The sequence below is a fragment of the Orycteropus afer genome, unplaced genomic scaffold (assembly GCF_000298275.1).
Source record: "Orycteropus afer afer isolate SDZICR_OR568_19922 unplaced genomic scaffold, OryAfe1.0 scaffold00265, whole genome shotgun sequence".
NCBI lineage: Eukaryota > Metazoa > Chordata > Mammalia > Tubulidentata > Orycteropodidae > Orycteropus > Orycteropus afer.
Genome location: NW_006921852.1, coordinates 1,675,387 through 1,695,684, shown reverse-complemented (window position 1 = coordinate 1,695,684; position 20,298 = coordinate 1,675,387). Strand labels below are relative to the sequence as shown.

At 37.6% G+C, this 20,298-nt stretch overlaps 1 protein-coding gene across 1 annotated transcript; it reads right to left on the bottom strand.

Annotated features, from left to right (window-relative positions):
- Window positions 1–150: 150 nt before the first annotated feature.
- Window positions 151–18,398, bottom strand: FKBP3 (FKBP prolyl isomerase 3). Its single transcript, XM_007950156.2, has 7 exons — window positions 18,291–18,398; window positions 13,137–13,238; window positions 11,800–11,907; window positions 4,043–4,178; window positions 3,462–3,529; window positions 1,632–1,729; window positions 151–205 (listed from the first exon to the last, which is right to left on the bottom strand). Exons 1-7 carry the CDS (start codon window positions 18,396–18,398, stop codon window positions 151–153), a joined length of 675 nt encoding a protein of 224 aa, XP_007948347.1.
- Between the last annotated feature and the right edge of the window lie 1,900 nt (window positions 18,399–20,298).

Genomic DNA, 20,298 nt, shown 5'->3' with positions numbered 1-20,298 from the left:
ACTGAGTAAATAGGTTTTAACCTACTGGAATTTACCAGTTGATTCCTCCCTTAAATACAATAGTAACCAGCTCTAATTAGTTACTTAAGTTTTTTTTCAAGGCAGTTGTATCATTGTTGGCTTTGTCTTTAGACCTGAAGTGTTGCTATTTCAATCAATATCCACTAATTCCACTTCAAAAATCAGTTTTGCATTTGGTGGAATTCTGTTGAAAACGTCAAGGTAAATTTGTTATTACAAAACAAAAAACACCCTGCCTGCCCCACCCCATCCTTAGTTTAAAATTAGAATTACACATACTGAATATTAGTAATTAACCCCAAAGGGAAGAGCTTTGTAGTTGATGCAGAGGCTAATAAATACTAGCCTAGAGGTTCTCAAGAGTATCTTTGTATTTTCTTTAATGGGAAATGGAGATCATAATCTATCCACATATATAGGTTGATTCAGTAAGCTGAGGTTGGAGTAGGAAAATCCTCTATCTGGAGGCCTCACTTACACTGTCAAATTATCCACCACTTAATGAAAACTGCTGAGAACTAAAAAAAAAAAAGTATAACTGTTACATTTAATCAAAATTCATATAAAGTTAATACATGATACTGTGAATTTTAAGTGGTAAGTTTAGAGAAGGGTGTGATATTGATGTGTATCAGCAAAGGTCTTTGGATGCTTCACGAAAGAGGGAGCCACAGTTATCATCTGATTTTGACAGACTAAAGAGGGCTTAATTAATATACCTAATGAGTCATAAAACTAGGGAGAGAACTTCTAACATTTAAGAAACAAACAAGAAAACTTACTCTATTTGGTCCAACTAGTCCAACGGGAATAAAACCAACAACAGCTATAAATTGTCTTTCCACATTACCTGATGGACTGGTCTGGAAGTTGACAGTATGAATTCTTCAAGTCTCAATGCAAACATACAAAAAATGTGCTTACAGTTCTGTATTTACTGAATATTGCTACCTCACACTTTATTGAAAGGATTGTAACACCTCTATAGCAAACAACATAGCCCGTTTTGTTTTTTATGAAAAATGTTCCCAAACGTTGGGTCTGTCACATCCATATTGTCATTAGTAGTAATCACAAAATGTTTATTACTATGTTGGTCTTAGGTCCCTAGGTGATGTAAATGGTTTGCACTCGACTGCTAACATAAAGGTTGGTGGTTTGACCACCCAGTGGTATCACAGAAGAAAAGGACTGGTGATCTGCTTCTCTTAAGACTCCAAGAAAACTCCAACATATGTTCCTTTTCTAAACTTAGTTAATTGCCTGAAATTACATTGTAGCATGAAATTACCCTGAGTCATACTTCCATCCCAATAATGTTGCTATAGTTGTTTATATAAGGCATCTTACTGAAGTAAATCCTTCAAATAGTAAGAATTACCTTTTGAAGATGAAAGCTTAAAGCTACGTAGCTTAGGAAAAGAACTTGAATAAAAGATAAAAGGAAGAAGATCACAGCTCAAGTTTGTATACTCTGTAACATTAAATATTGGAGGTGTTGACACAAGCTTCTTAGAATTCCTGATTTGAGGTAAGCTTAGATAGTGTCTTTCATATCTTCAGCTAATCTGTTAGCATTTTTTTCTTTAATTCCAAAGGAAAAAGGATACTTGGCATCAGGCTGGCCCTTCTTTCCATAAGCCCATTCTGGTTCAATCTCTAGTCGAGCCTTTTCTCCCTTACTCATAGTCAAGAGTGCTTCATCCCACTGAAGGCAAGAACATAAAATAAAACATTTTTTTCAAATACATGCAATATTAGAAGACAGTCAAGATTAGAAAGAAAGAAAGCATTATATTACTGGATTTCATTATAGCCTAAGGTATTTTATTGAGTCTCTAAATCTTTGGCCTAAATTTCCTCAATGGAAACAATAAGGATTTATTGAGGAATTTTAGTGTAACAAACAAACTCTTGAAATGATATGTCAAAGCACTTTCATAAAATGTAACATTAAATATTACAGAAACCAGTTTCTCATTAGCACTCGACTACATTGTTATTAAGAACTAGCAAGTAAAACTGATGTAAGATTATCCAACTCCTCATAATAGTGGGATATGATTTGTACATGAGAAGAAATGATAGAGGCTTTTAAGTTTCCTCTCCTTTTTCCCCAAAATTTGGATCTTAAAGCCAGTTACCAAAAACAGTAAAATCAATGTGATGCAAGAATACGGAATGCATTCTTAATATATACCCTGTTGAAATACAGCAATAATATAAAGCTCAGGGTATAATTAGAAAATTGTGCTGAGATAGACCTATCGCATACTGGACATTTAGAATACGGTGGGTGAAGTGGAAGGCAAAAAAAAAAGGTGGACTAGAAGCCATTTATCAATGTACAAATCAGTTACAGAAACTGAAAAATAAGTACTTGATGTACAGTTACTATCAGCTTTGTATAAGCAGGTAGCAGTTAAGGTTATACTCAACCAAATCTTTAGTTTCAAGATACTTTATATTTCTATATTGGCATCTGGATATGATTTATCCCTATTTTAGAACTTACAGTACAAAGAATAACATGTTGAGGGTTCTTACAGCTCCAATTAAGTATTTTCATTTATCAATGACTGATGTTCCGAGTAATTATAAGTTAAAACAAACAATGAACTGCAGCATGAAAATCATGAAACTGACAATCAGGCTTGCTCTTTTATCTCTGTATGGACTCTAATATACAGCATAGCTGATGCTTAACTTCCCTTTTTGTTTCCTTTGTTGTCTCACACATAAAGGTGGGGAAAAGTATGCTTATATTTGAAAGCTTTTTAGTGTTTGAGCTATTAGGTTGTGGGAGGTGAGAAGATAGAACAAATTTCTGCCTCTGAGTATTTTGGTAGAATGAGTATTTTAACTTTCCCTATCTATAAGCTGTTCAATGGTTAACATTTTCTAAGAATCTTAAAGACTAATTTAGTAAGGCAAATATTCTGACAAAATTATTTTATGAAGAAAAAGTACTTAAAGGGGAAAGCATGGAAGGAACTAGTATTTAAGTCCCTACTTAATCCCTTGCTGTCAAGTCGATTCTGACTCAGTGACCCTATAAGGTACAAAAGAACTGCCCCAGAGTTTCCAACGCTGTAATTCTTTAAGGAAGCAGACTGCTACGTTTCTCCTGCTGTGCAGCTGGTGGGTTTGAACTGCTGACCTTTCTGTTATCAGCCAAGTACTTGACCTATACCACCAGAGCTCTTTTAAATTATGTTCATTTCATCTTTCAACAAACTCTGAGGTGGGCAGTACTGTCCTTGTTTTATATATGGGGAACTGAGGCCCAGAGAAATGAAGTTGTGCCATATCATAGACCTAGTAAACAACAGAACTTGATTTGTCAGAATCAAAAGATTGCTGTTTTCATTATATCCCCAATCCTAATTATTCCCAGCACCATACCACATTACATGTGCTCCTGTCATTTCTTTACTTACTCCTCTGATAACTTTGCCAACTCCAACCTTAAAACTTAAAGGCTTGGCGTTTTTCTTCTTCTTTGAACCTGGAAAAGATTTTCCTGACAATTAATGATAGACTTTAATTTTCATGAAGACATTTAAGTTCCAGTGGGAAAAATACAAAGATTTAGGTATTTAAGTTTACTCCAGATTTTACAATACTATGTATGTGTTGTATGAAAAGAAATAAAAATTCTGAAAGTTGAATAATATATCAATAAAATTATACATAAAAAAATAATATTGGTAGAAGGGGAAAAAAGAACTGTATTTATACCAGTACGACAGCACACTATTCTGCCTGTATATGAAAATACTAAAGCATCCTTTAGGGAAGCCTAGACTAAGCTTCTCTATTTTTCACTTTCCAAATACCTAGAGGTCTTTAGTTATTACTCAGTTACAATGGACTGAAGACCTCTTCGAATAAATGATAGGGGTAGAAGACTTCTGGAAAAAAGCAGGTGACAGCCAAGAAAAAGGTACTGCCAGTCACATCTCTACCATGGAGATATTTTGCACTGTCTTTAAGTTGAGGAAATTACATTCAGACTTACTTGTTTGAATATTAGTATCAAAAACAGTCCCATCCTGTAATGTTCCTGTATACCAACAGTGAACAACATCTCCCTTTTTGGGAAAGTTGGTTTTATCTCCCTTTTTAAGAACAGATTTTATATATTTTGGTGGACCCTAGAAACAAACCAAAACAGCACAGAGTTAATACATCATGTATTTCTTTTAGAGTGATGACACAGAGAATATCTATAATGCCAACTGTGACCTAAATCAGGTCACAGATCTGATAGGTTTCGTAATAATCTTTTGTCTCTACTTCATATCTCTGAGTTAAATTTACTGTCTTAAGTCAGTGATGAGAATATTTGTAACTTGTACATCTCCTAATTTCTAGCTTTACTGGAGATGAAATTTCTTTTAACATTCTGTTACTTAATTCAGTCTTTCCTCAATGTTAGAAATATTACTTAATTCCTGGGAAATCACAGGTGTTACATAAAGCATTGTGACCTTTTTTTCAAAGATTTTAGTTGTTCCAACACCAAAAATTGGTATTACTAGATACTTTTATTTCCAATTAGAATGCATATAATTATAGTATTGCCTGTCTCTCTGAACCTAGTAATAAGTTCACACAATGTATGAAATTATCTACAGAAGTTGCTGTAAGATGCTTATTTCCTAGAAAGGAGTATCACGATTTTTTTTAAAGGTAAAGGGTAATCCATGGTAATGTATCCATGTAAGCAAAGTATGCTAACATAGAAAAGATGATCTGTCAGTAATGTTGGGAGCTAAAGGGGGGAAAAAAAGAAAATGGAATAAATGTAAAAGTAATTGTCCTTACTTACCTAAATCTAGTTCCTTAGTGCAAACAAGAATGGATCTGCATTAAATTTCAGAAAACAAGGTAACAAAGGTGTGGCTGGATATTAAGGAATCAAAATCTATCTGGTTCTCAGTTTGGAAAGCAAGAGTGTTTTCTTTATTCTTCCTCTATTTCTAACTGCTTGTTAAGTTAAATCATGCATATTTTTATTCACATTCACTTCTCTAGTTAGGACTTCATCTCTTTCTAAGGCTTATGAAAAAAAAAAAAGTCTCATCTCCTTAATCTATCTTTTTTATCAGTCCTCCACTCTACTGCTGGAGTAATCTTGAAAATTTGTATTTTTATGCCCAAAGGCCTATGCCATTCAGGATCTCAGTATCCATGCAGAATTCTGCCCCTTGTCAAATTCCAGACTCTTCCATGACATCATCAGTAGAGCTGGCCACTATTCTTTTGTGTTTCTAGCTCTCATCTCTTCCAAACTTCTGTTAGAACATCTGTCATTTATATTGCATTTTCTTAACTCCAAGGTCTAAAAGAAGACTTTCAGATGGGCAGTTTTACTTCTTGGTTGTCAAAACCTAGCAAGGGGAACAGGAGGGGAGGGGGAGGCAGGTAAAGGTCCTACAATGCACAGCATACTGTTTCCCCTCGAGTTGATCCCAACTCTTAGCAACCCGATATGACAGAGTAGAAGTGCCCCACAGGGATTTCCTTCCTTTTTCTAAATTGTAATTTGGGTGAAACTTTACAAAATAAATTGGTTTTCCATTCCAAAAGTTTTATGACATTCATTGCAACCACCACAATGTAGAAACACTTCCCACTCCTACCCTGTGTTTACCATTTTCCTTCATCCTCTTTTCTTATTTCCTGCTTTCTTAGCTTTATCTCACCCTTTTGATCGCCTATGGTTGATTGTTCTAACAAGTGCATGTTGTTGTTGTATGCCATCAAGTCAGACCCTACTCAAAGCGACCCCTCCTTGGGTTTCTGAGGCGGTATCACTACAGAAGTAGATTGCCTTCCTTCTGAGGAGTGGCTGGTGGGTTTGAACTGGCAGCCTTCTTCTTAGCAGTCAAGTGCCTTAGGCACGATGCCACCAGAACTCCCATTAAGTGGTTAAGTGAATGAGTTAATTGACTCCTTACACAAATTTTCTTACATGGAAGAATATTCCTCAACCCACATGAATACTTATGAAAAGCAGTAAATTGGTATTCTGAGTTCTATACCAATCTCCTGTGATTTTAAATAAATGTTAATTCTGGGTATATGAACAAAATATGCACTGGGGTAAACTCAACAAGGTCATCTTATCCTGTGTGATCTTGGCAGAAAGTCATCTTCTCTTTAGGATAGACTATAAATTATAACACTCATATCATTTCACTTAATATTCTTTCAAAGGATTACGAGATTATGCACTGATGGTTCTGATTGAAGTTCTCTTGGCTATGTATATAGAACATTCAAAATTGATTTGAAACAGTTATACACTGTAAAGTCACTTATTAAAAATCTTTAAGAGGGTTAAAACTAAACACTAATTCTCAGTATTCAACTCATTTATGTGAAATATGTTTTCTTTATGGAAAATTCCCTGTTCAGGCTGTAGTCCTAAAAATATCCTCCAGTTTATTCTTGTTTATAGTCCTAGAGAAACGTAAGTCCAGAGCAAATTCCTTAATCTGAGAGATACTGTTCCAAACTGAATAGCACCTCGCTCAAAACTTATATAAAGAAATTTTATTAATTAATCATGTCTGCTTGATTTTTAAACATCTATTATTTCCCAGTCATTAATACATGTCATGGCACTTGACCAAAATACTCTGACGGAAGCATCACCTATTTGCGTTGTGCAGACAGACTTTTTTCATATGTTGTTGGAGTCTACTGGCTAGCATTTTGTTGAAGATTTTTGCATCTATATTCTTGAGGGATGTTGGTCTTTGTTTTCCATTTTAGTGATGTCTTTGCCTGGTTTTGGTATCAAAGTTATGCTTGCTTCACAAAATGAATTTGGGAGGAATTCCATCCTTTTGTTTTCTGGAATAGTTTGAGTAGGACTGGTGTCAGTTCTTCTCTGAATGTCTGGCAGAATTCTCCAGTGAAACCATCTGGGCCAGGGCATTTTATTGTTGGTAATTTTTTTTAATTACCTATTCAATTTCTTCTTTTGTTAAAGGTCTGTTCAGATTTTCCACCTCAGTCTGTGTTAGTTTAGGTAAGTAGTATGTTTCTAGAAATCTGTCCATTTGTTCTAGATTTTCAAATTTGTAATCTTTACAAAAAACCAACTTCTAGTCTTGTTGATTTTTTTCTATTGTCTTATTTTGTTTCATTTATTTCTGCTTGAATCTTTTGTTTCTTTTCCTCTGGTGACTTTCCCCCCCACCCTTGCTCTCTTTCTCTAATTTTTGGAAATGTTTGGGTAAAGGTATTGGTTTTGGCTCTTTTTTGATGTGTGCATTTACTGCTATAAATTGACCTCTGATTTACTGCTCTTGCTGTGTCCCAAAGATTTTGTTGTGTTTTCATTCTTGTTTGATTCAAGGTATTTTTAAATTTCATGTATTACCCAGTCATTCTTAAGGAGGATGTTCAGTTTGCATGGGTTTGCTCTTTTTCCATTCATCTTCCTGTTGTTCACTTCTAATTTTAAAGCATTGTGATCTGAGAAGATGCTTTGCAGTATTGCAATGTTTTTAAATTTATTTAGGCTTGCTTTGTGGCCCAACATATGGTCTATCCTGGAGAATGTTCCATGTGCACTAGAAAGTAAGGTATATTGTGCGATTGCTGGGTGAAATGCTCTGTAGCTGTCTATAAGGTCAAGTTGGTGGATTGTATTGTTTAGTTCTTCTGCATCTTTGTTGAGGTGCTTTCCTGTTGTTCTATCATTGATTGAAAGTGATCTTTTAAAGTTTCCTACTATGACTGTGGAATCATCTATCGGTCATATTAATCTGTAAAAGTCTGATTTATGTATTCTGGGGCTCTTTCATTGGGTGCATAGATATTTTTTATGTTATGTCCTCTTGTTCAATCAGTCCTTTAATCATTATATAATGTTCTTTGTCTCTTAGGGTGATTTTTGTCTTAAAGTCAATTTTATGAGAAATTAATATTGCCATTCCTGTTCTTTTACAGTTGTCATTTGCTTGATAAATCTTTTTTTAACCTTTGATTTTTAGTCCATTTTTGTCTTTCTCTCTAATGGTGTCTCTTGTAGACAGCATATGGATGGGTTATGTTTTCTTATCCTGTCTCTTGAGTGGTCCATTTAATTCACTGACATTCATTGTAATTATTGACAAATATGAATTTGTTGCTGTAATTTTGTTATGTCCTTTTTCATGGTGTTGCTTTCTTTGTTCCATGTAATTTTCTTTGATGAGCTTGTTTTGTTTATGAAGTGTGTTACCACTTCCTTCGTCGTCATTTTAGTATTTGCTAAATATTTGTGGTTGTCCTCTTTTTTTATTGTTAAGGCTAATCATTTTTCTTTGAGGTTACCGTGTGATTTATAATTTTCTTCCCAAGTTTAGAACAGTACATTCTATCTTGAAGTTGTCTTGACTTCCCTACCATTTAGAAGTTCTTCTGATTTGTAGTTGAGGACATTTGCCAATTGGTGTTTCTGGTTCCCTCTTTACAATTTTGTTGGGTTATTTACTTTGGATACTTCCATAACTGGGTTGGTTTCTGGGTTATGTTATCTCGTGTGTTAATGGTCAGTTGTTGTTTGCTGTTGTTGCTTCTCTGTCCAAATTCTCCCTTTAACATCTCCTGTGAGGTTAGTCTGATTTTAACAAATTCCCTCAATTTCTGTTCATCTGGAAATGTCCTATTTTCACCATCATATCTGAGAAACAAGTTTTGCTGCATATATAATTCTTGGTTGGAAATTTTTCTCTTTCAGGGTTTTATATATACCATCCCACTGACTTCTCGACTGAATGGTTTCTGCTGAGAAATCACAGCTTCATCATACTGGTTGCCTTTTGTAGGTAACCTTTTGTTTTTGCCATCCCGCTTTTAGGATTCTGTTTTTGGTTTGGTGAGTTCGATGATATGTCTTGGTGATTTTCTTTTGTGGTCTATCCTGTTTGGGGTTCGTTGGACTTCTTGAATGGATATATTCTTGTATTTATTCGTATCAAGGAAATTCTCTTCCAACAAATCTATGACAGTTTTCTCTGTTATTTTATTTCCCTTCCTATTCTGGAATTCTGATTACACATAAGTTATTCCTTTTGATGGTATCCCACACAAACCTTAGGCTTTCTTCATTTTGTTTTGATCTTCTGACTAATCCCTTTCCAAAGAAGTACTGAGGTATTTGTCTTCAACCTCACTAATTCTTTCTTCTTCTCCTTTGCCCTTTCAATGTGTTATCTATTTCTGAAAACTTAGTATTAATCTTATGTATTTTTCTGTGTATTTTGCATCATTTCTTATTTTTCATTTAGTTTGTCATTTTGTTCTTGTATTGTCCTCTGAAATTGTTCTAGGGTCTTCCTCAATTTTGTCAGTGTTTTCCTTGATCTTTCTCTCAATCCGCTGTAGGTACCTAAATCTAATTCTTTTGAATTTCTCATCAGGGGGTTCCAATGCTGCTGCTTCCTCAGGGATGTGTTCTTGTTTTGTATCCTGATCCTTTGTTTTTACTGTTTTATTCTGCTTCTTTGTGTGGACTGTGATGGTCTGTTGTCTCCAAGATATTGTGACGTTTTTGTGTTTATATTTAATTTGTGATTGTATGTTGGAGTGATTCACCAAAGAATTTAATTTTGTGTTGTTTTGATGTTATCTAATAAGCAGGGTACTATACGCCCCTATTCACTAGTTTGCAGCACTTATGCACTCACCATCTATCTCCTTTTCCAGTCATCAGTCTCCCATATGTCCATGGTGTCCTTAGCAAGTGGAGCCTATTCTTAGGTTCCTGAAATGTGAATGCTGTCACTTTAAATGTTCAAAATGGCTGCTGCTTGTAAACATTCAAAATGGCTATACCCTCTGGACAGCTGAAAGTCCACAGCTTGGTTTGTCTCCTCCTTTCCTGTTTCCTTTTTTAAGTCATCAGCCACTGGTGCAGTTGTCCACACAGCCCTTGGCAAGTAGGGCCACTATTTAGGTTAATTCTCAGGTCCTAACACCACTTGGAAATATTCAGGCTGCCTGTGCCATCAGGATGGCTGAAAGTCTGCAGCTCCATTTGTCTCCTTACTCACTGTTTTCATTCAGATTCATCTATGGGTTGGTGTTTAAACCACTTCTGTATCTTTCCTTTCAAAGCTCAGGCACCAGGATTATTTTCTGTATCTGTATCAATTGGTTTTTCTCCTCTTTGTTAAAGCGGGTTTGTGTAGCTTGCCTGCCCATTCCGCAATCTTACCAGAAGTCTCCCTTATCCCTTTTCCATTGCTCTCTATTGGTGAAAAATATTTGAGTTTTCCTTTTTACACGCTTTTCCCTTAGACAGGTTCTGGCTTTCCCAGGTTGTACTGTACTATAAAAGTAGTTAAGTGTTAACTTCTTCCATGATACCCCTGTTTAATATGCTTAGTATAGACCCTGTCACATAGTGAAAGCTCAATAAACAGTAACTATTATGATTAATAAGGGGCTGTGGTAGCACAGTGCCTAAGGCATTTGACTGTTAACCAGAAGGTTGACAATTTAATCCTACCAGGCCCGGAAACCCAGTAGGGTTTGCTATGAATTGGAATCGACTCGATGGCAATGGGTTTGGTTTTGGTTTTATTATGATTAATACAATGTATTTCATGACTTAAAGTAACAGAATTTACTGTCAACTGTAAGGTGGTAGACAGATGATAAAATACTACTGAAATATTAAGTCATATATTTTCAAGGACCCCTGGGGGCAAACCCAAAAGTTTGGCTGTTCAAACACACCCAGAGGTCTGAGGGTGAAAAGATCATGCAATTAACTGTGTTTCATCACACTACACATCAGTGGAGGCAGTGGTGATTAGTGGTAGAATTCTTGCTTTCCATGTGGAAGAGCCATGTTCAATTCTCAGCAAGGCCAATGTACCTCATTTGTGGCCACCACCCATGTATAAGTGGAGGCTTGTGTGTTGCTATGATCTGAACAAGTTTCAACAGAGCTTCCAGACTAACAGAGTAGGAAGAAAGGCCCATCAATCTTGAAAAAATCAGCCAATGAAAACATTATGGACTACAATAGTCCAATTCCCAACTAATAATGGGGATGGTACAGGATCAGGTAGTGTTTTATTCTGGTGTACATCGGGTCACCATGAGTTGGGCTGACCTGATGGCAGCTAAGAACAGTAATTCTATACTTGGATTTATGCTTTGTACACAAATACCATAATGCTGTATCTTCATCAATAGGCTGTACTTCTTTACAAAAAATTAAAGATAGATTATCATCACCGAGACTAAGAAGACCACTAGAAATGAGTAAACTTGGTTGGCAAGATATGTAAGTGGCAGAATTATAGTCAAGTCAGCTTTATTAAAGCTGTCACCACTGCAGAAATGGTTGTAACTTGTTCTTAAAACAGTTGTATCAAAATAGGAAACCTAGGTTGCAGCCAAGCCTGGACTATTTCTTTTGCCAGGGATGCCATGTACATGAGAAAAACCTAAAAATAATCAAAAAGGAAGTTTCCTTTATTCAATCCAAGAGAGAATCAAGACCTTAGAATAGCTTTGAAAGCTTAGAAGAGTCTGGCCCAGACTGATGGCAATACTGAGTTAGAGCTATTTCAGAGGACAGGCTACTAACTACAAAGTGTTTTTTTTCCCCCTCCAGTGTATGTAAGGGAGATGAAAACCCCAAATCAGTGGCTGGCTCACTGTGACAGTGGCTCTATGCAACCAACCCTTCATTATATAGAACAAATACTTTTATAAAAGTCAGATGAGAAATAAAGTAAGAAAATATTATATACAAACCTCTTCCAGAGTCTCTTCAGACTTGGTTTCTTTGGGTTTGTCATCATTAACCTTCACATTTTTCACCTGCTCTGACACCTTACTTATACTTTCGGTACCTTTGAAACGCTGTAAGGAAAATGTTCTCACACTTATCATGTTCAGGACAGGCAGAAGATTAGGAGGGACATTTAGAATTCCAGCTTCTTAATTAAATGAGTATCTGCTCCATGAATATAGGGAACAAAACTCAAAAGTAATTAAGTAGTCTAAAGGAACTTCCTAAAAACAAAGGAAGAATTTAATGTCAATTTTTAATCACTAAATTATGGCTATCAAATCATCTATCTCACAATATAAATTCTGAAATGAGAACCATGAACTTTAGAAAGGCCATTTTAGCTAGAAACACTACTGTAAATGATTACATGTCTATTTGTACTTCTGTAAACTGGTTCAATCTCTTTGGAATACAAGTTTAAGGCATTAAAAGTTTAAAAAATAATTCTAGTTATAGAAATACATGCTCAAGAAGTAATTTGAAACTAAGAGGGGGAAAAAATCCTTATGTAGTTACTCAACACACTGTTATCCAAAATAACTACACATTTATGGTATGGAATACTCAGTTTTGAGTGATGTGGAAAATTCTTACAATGTTAAGTGAAAATCAATAGAAAGTTCTAACTACAGTAAAATCTCAACCATTTAAACAAATATATATGCATTGAAAATATCCAGGGGAAACATTCTGAAATATTAAATATGTTTGTCTCTAGACAGTAGAATTATATTATGTATTCTCCTTTTCTGTTTTTAAAATAGCACATATTATCTTTATAATCAGAAAAATAAATGGTTTCTAAAAAATATAATTGACTGTATCTGGTAATATATATCCCAATTAGAAAATTTTCTGTGGAAGATGATCATTTCATATTGAGTAGATATTGGGGAATTTCTTAAATTTTGTTTTTAAAGCTCAGCCTTTATCTAAACCAGACTTTAAATCCATGAATGAGATGGAGCTTGTTTTTCAATTCTCAGTGTAAATGCTAAAGTAGTATGATAATGCCAACTGACCTAATGGATTTATAACTTTTTATTACCCTTAATTTATCATGTCAACTTAAGCTGCTATGGAATTATTTAAAAAAATATGGCCCCTTTCAAAATAACAAAACACTCTAACATACTACAGATTAACCTGACTCGATTTGATAGCTAGTCCACATGATTATAGTTTTTTTTTTTTTTTTTAACTCTCACTCATATTGTTAAAACATGCATTTAAAAATTCTTTTTGGGAATAAAAGCTGTAACATGAAATTCTAGCAACAGAATTTAACTTTACTCACCTTAGTTTCAAAGAGACGGTTATAAGCTGTAACCAAATGGTCCTTGTTGGCTGTCTTGGCCACATTTTTAATGTTTCCTAATAGCTTATGTTCTGCAAGAAACTATAAAGAAAGCTGGTTTTGCAAAATAATTTCAAGTAACAAGGGTCTAAAACTAGGAAATGGCTTTTTTATGTTAAAAAAACCAAACCAAACTCACTGCCGTTAAGTTGGATCCGACTCATAGCATCCCCTTTTTTATGGTAGGAATTATATTCTGCATAGTATTAGCATTCAGACAGAACAAGGGGATACTGCATGGTTTAAAATCAGGCAACTTATGCATCAGGGTTTTATCCTTTCATCATACTTACTCAATCTGTACACTCAGCAAATAATCCAGGAAGCTGGATTATATATGAAGAATGTGGCATCAGGATGGAGAAAGACTCATTAACACCCTGCGATGTACAGATGACACAACCTTGCTTGCTGAAAGCCAAGAGGATTTTCAGCACTTAGGAATGAAGAGCAAAGAATATAGCTTTCAGTATGGATAGCATCTTAGTTTTCAAGGAGTATCTTTGTTCTTCAGCATTTTAAGCAGGTCTTTTGGAGCAGATTTGCCCAATGCAATACGTCATCTGATATCTTGGCTGCTGCTTCCATTCGTGTTGATTGTGGAACCAAGTAATATGAAGTCTCTGACAACTTCAATCATTTCTCTATTTATCGTGATGTGGCTTATTGGTCCAGTTGTGAGGATTTTCATTTTCTGTATACTGAGTGTTAGGCCGAAGCAAACCCAAGCCACCAACATTTCAGTTAGCAGCTTCCTCCGGGTGTCAAGCCCTGATGAGACAGCCTGATAAGACAACCGAAGTAACAGAACCCGCCCAGACTGGAAAGTCCCATGCAGTGGCAAGCTTCCTCTTGTGAAGCCCCCTCATGCTAATTAAGTGCAGACCCATGCTAATAGCTAATTGGACCCCACTATTTCCTAGTGTCCCCACTTAGGTCCTCGACAAGACTATAAACCCTCCCCTCCCCAGCCAAGCAGTGTGACTTCTCGGGCCCCTCTTGGGGGCCCGTAAACCTCACCCAGAAACTCAGAATAAAAACTTCTCTTTAACCTCACTTTTGTGCATCCTCTTCTCCTTACTGTGGCCTTACACTGAGATGTAATCCATACTGCAGACTTTAGTTGGAATCAACTTGATGGTAAGCCCCACTGGGTTTCTATGGCTGTAAATCTTTATGGAAGCAGATTTCTTATCTTTCTCCCTCACAGAAGCTGGTGTCTTCCAACGTGATCTTTTCATTAGCAGCTGAATGCCTTAACTACTACACCACCAAACTGAAGATGACTTGAAGCACTTACTGATGAAGATTAATAACTACAATCTGCACTATGGATTATACCTCAACATAATACAAAAATCCTAACAACTAGACCAATAAGCAACATCATGATAAATGGAGAAAAGATTGAAGTTGTCAAAGATTTCATATTATTTGGATCCATGATCAACACCCATGGAAGCAGCAGTTAAAAAATCAGATGTGCTACTATACTGCACTGGGCAAATCTGCTGCAAAACGCTTTTCTGTAAAGTGTTGAAGAGTAAAGATGTCACCTTGAAGATTAAGGTGAGTCTCAATCACCTCATATGCATGTGAAAGCTGGACAATGAATAAGGAACACAGAACAAGAGTTGACTCTTGATTCTTTTGAGTTGTGGTACTGGCAAAGATTACTGAAAGTACCATGCACTGCCAAAAGAATGAATGACTCTTTCCTGGAAGAACTGCAGCCGGAATGCTCCTTGGAAGTGAGAATGGCCAGGCTTCATTTCACCTACTTTGGTCACATTGTTAGAAGGATATTCCCCCATTCCCTGGAGAAGGATATCATGCTTGGTAAAGTGGAACGTCAGCAAAAAAGGGAAAGACCCTCAATGAGATAGATTGACAGAGTGGCTTAAACAGTTGTGGGCTGAAATACAGCAAGGACTGTTAGGATGGCACATGACTGGGCAATGTTTTGTTCTGTTGTACACAGGGTCATTATGAGTTGGAGCTGATGTGACAGCAGCAGACAACAACAACACATCTACTGAATGGGAAAAAAGAAAACAAAACAAAAAAAACACTACAATTTATACCCTACTTTATTACAAATAAAAAGATTTAAGGAAGCATGAAGGAAACACTGGGTATTTAGAAGGATAACATTGGGTATTTAGAAGGATTATTCACAAGACTGGTAGTATAGAATTATGTAGGTGTTAAAACTGCGTATCCTAACTTTCCTCATCACAGAATTTTCAGAAAAGAACATCTGTATAGCAACCATATTGTGGTCACTGGAAGTTGTTCATGCCAAGAAGCTACCTGGCCCTGGGAGCCTCCAGCCATATGGGATATAGCTTTCTCTACCTAACTGTAATTCATTCTTGGCAGATTTGAAAACAGTTACATAATATTATAGTATAGTGGTTAAACGGGAGCTCTGGTAGCATAGTGCTTAGGGCACTTGACTGCTAACCAGAAGGCTGTCGGTTCAAACCCACCAGCCACTCCTGGGAAGGAAGGTTGGACAATCTACTTCCATAGTGATGCTGCCTTGGAAACCCAAGGAGGGGTCACTATGAGTCAGGTCCTACTCGACGGCACATAACTGGTTAAACGTATGGGTTATGAAGTTACCTGTGTGACCCTAAACAAGTGACTTGGCTTTCCTAAGTCCAACTTCCCAAATATGTAATGCAAGTTTAGTATACATCAGAGGGTTGTTAAGAGGATAAAATGCTAAACCCATTTATTATGTTTTAGCATATAGCCTGCCACAATAAGAGTTCAGTAAACATTAGCTATTATGAGTATTTGTCTATTTAAAACCTCAAAGTAACAGAATTTCATCTCAAATATAAGTGGGCACATGGTTGCCAACTACTGTAATATCAAGTCACATTGTATTTTCAAGGAGTCCTAGTGGCACAACGGTTAAGTGTTTGGCAGCTAACTGAAAGGCCATCCGTTCAAACTCACCCAGAGGCTCTGTGGGGAAAAAAGACCTGGCGATCTGTTCCCATAAGATTGTTGTTATGTGCTGTCGAGTTGGACCCAACTCATAGCGACCCCTCCTTGGGTTTCCAAGGCAGTATCACTACGGAAGTAGACTGCCCCATCTTCTTTCCAAGGAGTGGCTGGTGGGTTTGAACCACCAGCCTTCTGGTTAGCAGTCAAGTGCCTTAGGCACTATGCTACCAGAGCTCCCCCCCCCCCCGTAAGATTACAGCCTAGAAAACCATATTGGCAGTGCTAATGTCGCATGGTTTGCTATGAGTCAAAATCAACTCAGTAGCATCTAACAAAAACAACATTTTCACAACATCATGTAACCTGTGGATTTTTTAAATAACTTGTTTCTCTTTAACTTTATTCTACTTCCTTTTCTGCCTTGTCCTTGACTCCTCAAGTTTTGTTACTTTCCCAAAGCTGTCCTTTGGTATCTTCTAAGCTTTTGATAAAGCATTTTTTCTAACACTATCACTTCAAACCCACCGGCTACTCCTCGGAAGGAAGATAGGGCAATCTACTTTCATAGTGATACTGCCTCGGAAACCCAAGGAAGGGTCGCTATGCGTCGGGTCCGACTTGATGGCATATAACAACAATCACTTCTTTTTCTCAAGATCATTCATAGAGAAGTGTTGTAAATAATTAGGGCTGATTGGGGAAAGAAATAAAGTTGATTAAATAGAATTAGCTGCTTCAGATGCTTGTAATTTCTTTAGCAGGATTCTAGAAAATATCCCAAATATGAGCACTTCTTTGACCAGTAAAGTGCCTTGTGACCAATAATCAAATGTAGGTTTAAGTATGTGAGTGATCATTGGAGAGTATGCATTTAAAAATTATAATGTTATACCAATATTTTGAAAATGCAAGTCTCTTGAAATTGACCTAGGTGGGCCAGTTTAAAGAGTCCACATTGGGACTACTTATTTTATAAGAATTTGATGTCAAGAGACAAATGATACACCTACTCTACTCTGCTATACCATCTGAAATATGAATTAAGATAATGTAATTCCATTGAATTGTTTAAGATTCCTGAGGCATGGCCTTTCTTTTACATTCCTGTATCTCCAAACACTGACACCGTTATTGACATACTAGATGCTGTATGAAAATTTGTTGAATTAACTTAAAATGCTGATGCCAGGAAAATCACTCAGGAATTGAAAATCAGACAGTGTGTTTATCTCTTTCATGACCCATTCACTACAGTGGAAGTAAAATACAACAACCTCTCCTGCAAACAAGAACCCAGCAAAAGGCTTTCTTAATGCAGGCGTAGGAAGCCTCAATTGAAATTTAGAGAAACCACATGTTGGCCGATGGTTCTATTTCGTTTTAGTAGTGGATGCCACTGATGAGTACCTGGTACAATAGAGTGTGCGGCAGCTCAGCAATTCAAGAGAGGTACGAATTTTCGAAGGAAAAAAGGGTCATGTCCGAAAAAAAATAACCTGACTACGGAACGGTAGTTAAGATGGAGACTGCTGAAAAATGCTGGGCGTTACAGTACAAAGAATGGCAAACCTTTTTCTTTCGGTGCGTGCGTGCTTATAACAATGAGAGACCACTACACAAGAATGTGCATTAAGGTGAAAAGATTAAGGGATCCATATATATACATTTTTTTTTTAAACTGCAACATACACGTTTTAAAAGACAACAGTCACTATTTAATAAATTTAGAAAAGCACATCGCATACATCATTCTCATAGAAATCTTCATATTCCTTCCGATCTTCCTAAGTGCCCACATTCCACTCCCAGGGGGTTCATCCCTGTCCTTGGGCCCTCACCCCCAACCTTATTTCCCCCGTTACGTTTTTCATCGCCTCTGCCCCCTCAAGGATCTCAGTGAGGTTCTGACTCCCCGACAACAGCTACTGTGCCCTAGGAGACAATACTATGCCCCTGGGTTAAGCGAGGCCTGCCCAAGGGGCAAAAGCGTTTCTCACAAGAGCACACGAGGGCACTCGGGCCTTCTCGATGATGGGCGGGGGCACCAAGGAAGACAGAATGTAAGGCCATCTGTGTGGGGGGGTAAAGCATCCCTTAGCCACACCAACCCTGCCGCCCCGCCGCCTCTGGTACCGAATCTGAACCGTGATCCTGAAGAAACTTGATAATGTCCTTCTTGGGCAGCTGCTCGCTGCGCAGTTGCTCCACGGTCCACGCCCGCTGTGGAACGCTAGCCGCCATCTTCCCCCGCTGCCTCTGCTCTACTGAGCTAGCCCGGTAGGCTCTGCAACGCACCGCCCTGGGGCGGGGCGGGAACTCCGCACAGAGACTTAGGGGGCGGGCTTACTTCACTACCCTACAGGATTGGCCTTATCTTTGAGTGACGTCAAAACTGTGCTATGGGGGCTTCTTCGTTGGTCTTGCTAAAACCAGCAGAGAGAGCCGTAGCCGCTGAATACACCGAAGACGAGTCGTTATCTGCTTCTAATTAGATCCGTTGAGTGCGACCTCTTGTGGTGGTGGCTTGTTGTTATTGTTATGTGCTGTGGGGTTAGCCGCCTTTATTTATTACCCATGCTTGTTTATTAGCCTCAGGCTACAATGCCTGCTAACCTGACGGCTGGCGGTTCAAACCCACCAGCCACTCCTCGGAAGGAAGGTTGGGCAATCCTATTTCCGTATGATACTGCCTCGGAAACCCAAGGAGGGGTCGCTATGAGTCGGGTTTGACTCCACGGCACATAACAACAACAACAACAACAACAACAACAACAATGCTTTTAGGGAGCTCTGGTAGCATTGTGCCTAAGGCATTTGACTGCCAACAAGAAGGCTGGCGGTTCAAACCCACCAGACACTCCTCGGAAGGAAGATTGGGCGATCTACTTCTGCAGTAATTCTGCTTCAGAAACCCAGGGAGGACTCGCTGTGACTCGGATCTGACTCAACCGCAGTGACGTTAGACAATGCCTTTAAAGGTCCAGTCTATAACCTGTTTTAAGAAAATAACAGCATTCATATTCCAAATCTCATTTAGTTCTAACCTAAAAATTTACACCTGAATTGGCACAGTCCTTGTCCATCAGATATTAGGACCATCTCCTCTTCAAGGCTCTCACAAAACTAAAACACAATGAGCTCCTCTGATTCCCCAAAAGCATAAGAGAAATAGTTTATAAATAAAAGTTCAGAAACATGAACAAATTAAACAATTTAAATTAAAAAAATAAGGAGACTGCTTCTGCTTTGACAGTGGAGGATACTACTTGATGTTGATGGTGATGAGGATGCTAATATGCTCAGAACAACCCCAAGAAGTGTGTGTAAACCAACACCAAAACCAAACTCATTGTCAGTGAGTGGATTCTGGCTCGTAACAACCTCCATTGGGTTTCCAAGGCTGTAAATCTTGACTTAAGTACATTGCCTTGTAATATTGTGGACAGATTAGAATTTCTGGGAGAGGAATATGTGTTCTGAGTTCCATATTAATCTTGTTCAATTTAAACATTGCCTTACTGGTAGCCATAATCACATAAGAATCCTGCCCCTGCAACCACATTCCTAAGATCATAAAACCAAGACAGAACAGCTCATAGGACAGGACAATTGTATTCTTTAGCTCATGAGACTAAGGAAAAGACATAGCAAAAGAAATAATGCAAATATAGTTACTACTTACATGGCCTTTCCAAGTAACAGGCCATTCTTAGATGTCTTCCAGCTCACTATCTGTGGCCACTGTTAACTGGTTTTGGAGCCTGTGCACCCCTGCCCCTCCTTTGCCACCTGATGAACTAAGACGGCCACTCCAAGAGGAGCCCAAGACTCAAACCAAGGGCAAACAGCAGACTGCGTATAGCCTGAAGGAAGCTGAGACATTTATCACAACCTTGTTCTGCTTCCTGACCTTTGCAAAAGGGTCAGAATTTTATCAATACTTGCCTGCACAAGGTCTTTTGAAACCGAACTATGGCCTTAAAAAAACTACTATAAAACCCCCTAGACTGTAAGGCTGGGGGAGACACACATGGCATTGCTCCATCTGTCTCCACCTTGCAAAGTTACTATCCTCTTACTAAATTTCTCTCTGAACTACAGCTGACTTTCTAGTCATTATTTCAGAACCCAGTCTGCAACT

What these genes read in the sequence shown, in the direction of transcription:
- FKBP3 (XM_007950156.2), bottom strand. Translation starts at nt 18,398, where the DNA reads ATGGCGGCTAGCGTTCCACAGCGGGCGTGGACCGTGGAGCAACTGCGC. An exon ending in ACCGTCTCTTTGAAACTAAG is followed by an intron (nt 11,908 to 13,136) that starts GTGAGTAAAGTT and finishes TTTTCCTTACAG; the next exon opens with CGTTTCAAAGGTACCGAAAG. An exon ending in CTGAAGAGACTCTGGAAGAG is followed by an intron (nt 4,179 to 11,799) that starts GTTTGTATATAA and finishes GTTTGTTTCTAG; the next exon opens with GGTCCACCAAAATATATAAA.